The following is a 6,448-nucleotide window of genomic DNA, read 5'->3' on the forward strand; positions in this document are numbered from 1 at the left end:
TTTCACCTGAGAAAACTGGAGAAGCAGCAACAGTTAGAGCAGAAATCCATGAAGCTGAAAAGGAGACATCACAAGAGAGGGATAACAGCACCTAAGGTCGATTCTCTGCAAAAATCAGCAAAATGCACATTTTTGGAGACAGGGTTTTGTTATACAGTCCAGGCTGTCATTGAGCTGAGGATCCTGCAGCTTTTACCTCCCAAGGGGCTGGGGTTTGAGGCATGAGCCACTACAACTCAATGCAAAAATCTATAAAAATGATGTCTCTAATAGGAGAACTAGACAGAGAGAAGACAGATGAATAAAAGGAGCAGGAGGGACAGGGGCTGGGGGAAGGAGAGAAAGAAACTGAAATCAAAAGTGGTTAAGAGGGCTTCAGTACAGATCCATGGGTAATGAAACAAATAACAAAGGGACATTAAAGGAAACTCCATGCCCACAAGTTTGCTAGCCTAAATGAAATAGACCAGTTCCTTGAAAGTCACATTTGCTTAGGCCCACACAAGAGGAAATTGACAAAGTCAATAGATCTGTATCTATTACATAAATAATGTAACCTTTAATGACTTTCCCAAACAGGAGGCATCAGGCCTCAATAGTTTTACTGATAAGTTCTACCAAACTTTTAAGTAAAAATTGATACCAGGTCTCTATAGTCTTGTCTAGAAAATAGAAGCTGACAGAGTGTAAAGCTATCATCAACACAATACTAAAAACTTGAAAAAAATGACATAAGAAAGGAAAACTGCTATTATCTCTCATGAATTTTGATGCAAAATCCTTCATAAAATACTGAATAATTAAATGCTAAAACACTGAAGCTAAAAGAATTATACACCCTGAGAAAGTGATATTTATCCCAGTTGTGCAAAATTACTTACAATTAGAAGAACAATTATTGTAAATTATCACATCAACAAGCTAAAGAAGAAAAAAGTCACACAATACATATGAAAAAAATATTAGACAAAATTGGAAATACAAATTGGAAATACAAGGAAACCACCTCAATTGGATAAAGAATATCTCTGAAAAACCTTAAGATAACATCAGACTTAGTGGTCAGCAACTAGCAGCTTTCCCACTAACACTAGAAACAGGCATAAGGCTCCCTTTCACCAGTGTTTTTCAGTGGTGTTCTGGAAAACTTAGCTAATACAGTATGATAAGAAAAGGAAATAAAACATGTACAGATTGGGAAGAAAGAAACAAAGCTGTCTTTCTTTGCAGATAACATAATTTGTGAGGAAAATTTAAGAAATTGCTAAGAAACCCTCATAGAAACATTAAGAAATTGTACCAAGATTTATAAAAGGTAATATACAGAAGTTCACTTATTCCTTTTACTGTTTTTTGACATTGTTTTGAACTTGATGTAGCTCATGACAATTCTTCTTCCTTGGATTACTGAGTGATAGGATTGCAGACATGTGCCCAGGTCATTAATTTCTTTGTTATATGCCAAGAGTAAACAATGTTATTCAAAATTAAAAACAAATTAGAATTTACATTAATGCCAACCCAAAGTGATAGATGTACACATGTAATAAAATATATAAAAGCTCTTTATGAAAGCTTCATAATTTACAGATAAAAAAGACAACCATGGTTAAGCTTTGTGACTTTTTATAATCCTAATTGCTATCAGACTAGTTTTAACATAATTATTGTTCTCAAAATTTTCAGCACACTTGATTTTCTTCTAATTTTAAGAAACATTTCATGTAAAACACCAGAGAATGAATCATGCATTATCAAATACAAAATTGGCACATTGTAGGCACTTAAGAAATGTTGTTTTCTTTGAAATATCCATTATAATAACAAAAGGTAAAGAAATGAACAGTGAGGACATAGCATAACATATGTATTACTTTGGTCTTTGTCTTAATGATCATCACTCAATAGTATCCTTAGGTTGTTCTTCCAAAATCTTCCTTAACACGGTCAGCATGGTATGACAAAATGGAAGTCACAAGCCCTGGAATCAAATCTACCTTGTTTTGGCAACTTATTTATGCCCTAAGTTATAGTTTCACACCTCTCCTTCAAAAGACCTGATGTGTTTAACAATGAGTGACAGTGTAGACAGCCAACAAATGTTTGTTTCCTTGTCCCTTTGTCTCAATGCTTGCCTCAATGACTGCAAGATGGACAGCATACAACTCAGTCCATTGTGGTTGATATGCTGGTTTTAAAACCGAGGATCAAGGATGATGTTCTGTTGTCAGCAATGATTGTTGTACTAAGGTCAAGAAAGATCAAAGCATAAGACCTCATTTCACATCATAGCCTAGAGGAGGTAAATACTCTTATTATTTTATTCTTAACTCAGAATCACTGACGTGATGGAAGGCAGGGTTTTGATAACAGCACTAGGATTAAGCATTAGAGTTATAATTAGAAGACTGCTTTTGCACCACCAAAAAGTTTGCCCAATGCCTTTTTCATGTCTCTATTCCTCAAGCTGTAGATGAATGGGTTCAGCATGGGAATCACAATCATGTAGAGAATGGCAGCCCTGCTTTCCCTCTCTGCAGAGTGAGTTGATGGGGGAAGTAAATATACACCCATCAGAGATCCATAGAAGAGCAGAACAACTGTAAGATGAGAGCCACAGGTAGAGAAGGCTTTCCATCGCCCTCCAGGAGAAGGGATGCCCAACACAGCCCAGGAAATTTGGACATAGGAGAAGACAATCAACATGAGAGGAATAGCAAGAAACACCAAGCCCATGGTAATGATCATCAGCTCATTAATGCGGGTGTCAGAGCAGGCAAGTTTCAGCAGAGCACTGGGATCACAGTAGAAGTGGGGGATGGCTGTGTGGGCACAGAAGGCCACAGGGTCAGCAGCAGTGTGTGCATCAGGGCGGGACAGTTGGTCAGCACCCAGCACATGCACAGCATTAATGCACAGAGTTGGGGACTCATAGCTATGCTGTAATGGAGTGGATGGCAGATAGCTACATAGCGGTCATATGCCATCACAGCCAGAAGACAGTTGTCAAGGCCACCAAACATCAGGAGGAAATACAGCTGGGTAAGGCACCCAGAATAGGAGATGGTCTGATTGTGGGTATGAATGTTGGCAAGCATTTTTGGAACTGAGGCAGAAGTGAAACAAGCATCAGTTAAGGACAGATTGGCCAAGAAAAAGTACATAGGAGTGTGAAGGTGTGCATCAGAGCTGATGACAAGGATGATGAGCAGGTTCCCCACCATGGTGACCAGGTACATGCCCAGGAAGATGCCAAATAGAAGAGGTTGCTCCCCTGGCTGCTCAGAGAGTCCCAGAAGGAGGAAGTCTGAAGCACCAGATTGGTTCACTCTGCTTTGCTTTCCCATCCTGTGTAGTTCTTGGGTGTAAATGAAAAGTCTCTATATGACAATATTTAATCATTAGATCAGCTCATAGATACAGATTTGTATGACAAGAATTATGTGGGTTGGAAAGGGGAGAATATGTGATCCTGATCCATGAGCATCTCTGGGTACCACTGGAAATAAAATATGAAACATAGAATAATTAATATAATAAGCACCCAAGTGCAAATTTTGCTTTCTATTCTGCAGCAGGGTCTAGAGAAAAGTGATCAATTTGATTAGAGAAGTCAGTACAGTCTATTTGAAGGAGGTGGAAATTTTTGAAAAGCTGTGCATTATAGTGAAAAGTTGTGCATTAAAAAGGAGGTGCAAATCTTTATCATCACTCCCCCTCTTCTCCCAATGCATGCACACACACACACACACACACACACACACACACACACACACACACACACACAAACATGTACACACATGTGTATGTTATAGCTTTTTGTACAGACACTGAAAACAACTTTGAACTTCCCCCATCTGGGAGCATTGAACATGTGGACTGAGGGCAGTGATAGCCCACGGTTACAGCCACTATTAGGATGCCCCCCCCCCCCAACTCTCCCCTTTATGTTTATTCTTCCCTCTTTTTTTGTATCTCCCTGTGGTGATCTGGGGAGTGGTATTTATGATCCTCTTTCTTTACTCCTATGATCTTACTCTCTCTCCATTACTTGGTTTTTACCAGATGGAAAGAAAATAAAGGTTTTTAGGACTTTCTTTTCCTTTCTACAAACAACTTTGTCTGCTGTTCTTGGATTTAGAGTAAGCTGGTGTTGCACAGCTACTGTAAAGGTCATGGCCTTAGAAGGTTCATGATCTTTTCAGTTTTCTGTTTGCTCTGTGATTCATAAGAAGCTTCTAATCTTAAGGAAAGACTTCGGTTGTATATCCCTAAAATGTTCTATTTGGGTGGCAAAGTGTGTGTGTGTGTGTGTGTGTGTGTGTGTGTGTGTGTGTGTGTGTGTGTATTCTTATTCCTTCCAGGTCCTCACCTGTCACAGTGTGTATCCATTTGAAGCATCTTCAGATTCTCAAGTTTTCTCCCTAGCTGGAAAATTCTCAGTGAAGATCTGACAGACACCTTTTCTGACTTGGTCAATAAAGCTGGCATCCACTGAGTCTAGTGCTCTTTGAGAACACCAAGGGTGTATGAGTCAATTTCTGCTTCCTTGGACTAAAAAAGGACAGGGATTTCTTAGGGCTATAAAGGCTCCTGACTGATCATTTCCCAACTCAACTTATTAAAGCCAACCCCAGTGTAACTGTAGAGCCTGATCTGCAGCCAGCTCTGTCTGGGTCCTAGGGGCATTTCTTTCCTCAAGGGTTAAGCTACCAGTTCTCAGAAGTGTGATCCTGAATCTCTTGCTAGCATGTTCTTTAGCTTGACTAGCTAGCCTGCTGGGACTCCTGCCCATGAGTTGGACAACTCACTTCCTAGCCTTTGCCCTCATTAAAATTAGGTGGAAAAAGAAATTGAGAGTGTAAGTGAAAATGCAGTCATTTTTTATTGGTCTATATATTGATTTTCTTTTTTGAAATTCTTGTCTCATATATTAGATCCCGACCACAGTTTCCCCTCTCTCCTCCCCTCCCAATCCCCTCTTCTATCTCTCTCCCATCCACTTTTCCTTCAGAAAAGGACAGACCTCCCAGAGATATCAACCAAACATGATGTATTAAGTTGCAATAAGACTAGGCACCACCTCTATAAGGCTGGATGAGGCAACCCACTAAGAGGAAAGGGTTCCAAAAGCAGACTAAAGAGTCAGGGACAGCCCCTGCTCCCATGGTTAGAAGACCCACAAGAAGACTAAGCTATACAACCACAACATAAATGCAGAGGGCATATGTCAGACCTATGGAGGCTAACACAGCCATTTTTACTTCCCTAAACAGAAACATGTTAATGTAAGACACTCCCTCAAAACATCCAAAAACCTTGAGTGAGGCCCCATATGTAAAGCACATTGGCCATAGTGAGTCAAAGTACATAAAGCACACCAGCCATATCAGTGATGCTGCAAACGTAAAGCACTCCAGCAGTACCAGCTCACACAGCAGCTGCTAGGAAAGCTATTCCTATCTCCCATGTTCCTGTTAGCAACCAGCTCTTCCTGAGCAGTTCAGTACACAATCACAAGTAATTAAACAATCTTTGGGTGTTGGAACTACAGTATTCCCCCTTGCATATGGGAAAATGAGTGTTCATTTGATTTGATAATTTGAGTGGAATTCCTCCTGGTGTCTGCTCACATCTAAATATCAACCCCTTAACCACTGTACATCACCCCAGCACTACTGTTGGGCAGCTAGAATTTTGATTGAACTTTTAAGGATTTAATAAGTACAAAAGACCCAAACTAAAAATCTTACATATCTCCCCTTACTAGTAACAGTAAAAAATTTATTTTATTTCAATTTCCTCTGCAATGCTAGGGAACAAATCCAGGCTCTCGTATGTGCTAGGCAAGCACTCTGCCACTGAGCTATAGCCACAGCGTGTTTCTCTTGATTTTTTGAGATAATTATTTCTCTTAATTTTTCTTTTACTGTACTTCTTTTTTCCTACTAAAGTGTTTGTATCTTTTAAAATGGATATTAGTAATAATAAGATGAAATAAGATCTCTCCTGATCCTTATCTTACATGTAGAATTTTTCGTAAAGTAGTTTTGTAGCTCTAATTGCAAGTGTTTTGCTTTGTAATTTCTCCATATCTTCATACCAAAAATAATCCTGTCCCACCCACTGAATGGGTCAATTCTACTTATGTCTTCTAAATTTTGTTATTTTATTTTTAAATCATTATTGTACACATACAGATGTTTTGTTTTCATGTATGTCTGTGCATCAAATGCATGCCTGGTGCTGGCAGAGGCCAGATGAAGGCATCAGATCTCCTGTAACTGGAGTTGCAGATGATTGTAAACTGCCATGTGGGTGCTGGGAACTGGACCTAAGTCCTCTGAAAAAGCATCCAGTACTCTTAACCACCTATCTTCTAAATTTTAAACATTGTACTTAAATATTTAAGTTAAAGAGTTAAAATGGAAAATTGGTTGTGATAGAG

The 6,448-nt window shown here is 39.2% G+C and overlaps 1 protein-coding gene across 1 annotated transcript; it reads right to left on the minus strand.

Moving 5' to 3' along the window:
- Window positions 1–2,400: 2,400 nt before the first annotated feature.
- Window positions 2,401–3,347, minus strand: LOC128102077 (olfactory receptor 1N2-like). Its single transcript, XM_052725590.1, is given in 2 exon segments — window positions 2,401–2,846; window positions 2,849–3,347. Coding segments are annotated over 2 exon segments (945 nt in total).
- Window positions 3,348–6,448: the final 3,101 nt, after the last annotated feature.

This window comes from Peromyscus californicus, unplaced genomic scaffold (genome assembly GCF_007827085.1).
Source record: "Peromyscus californicus insignis strain IS unplaced genomic scaffold, ASM782708v3 Scaffold_7__1_contigs__length_154581171, whole genome shotgun sequence".
Lineage (NCBI taxonomy): Eukaryota > Metazoa > Chordata > Mammalia > Rodentia > Cricetidae > Peromyscus > Peromyscus californicus.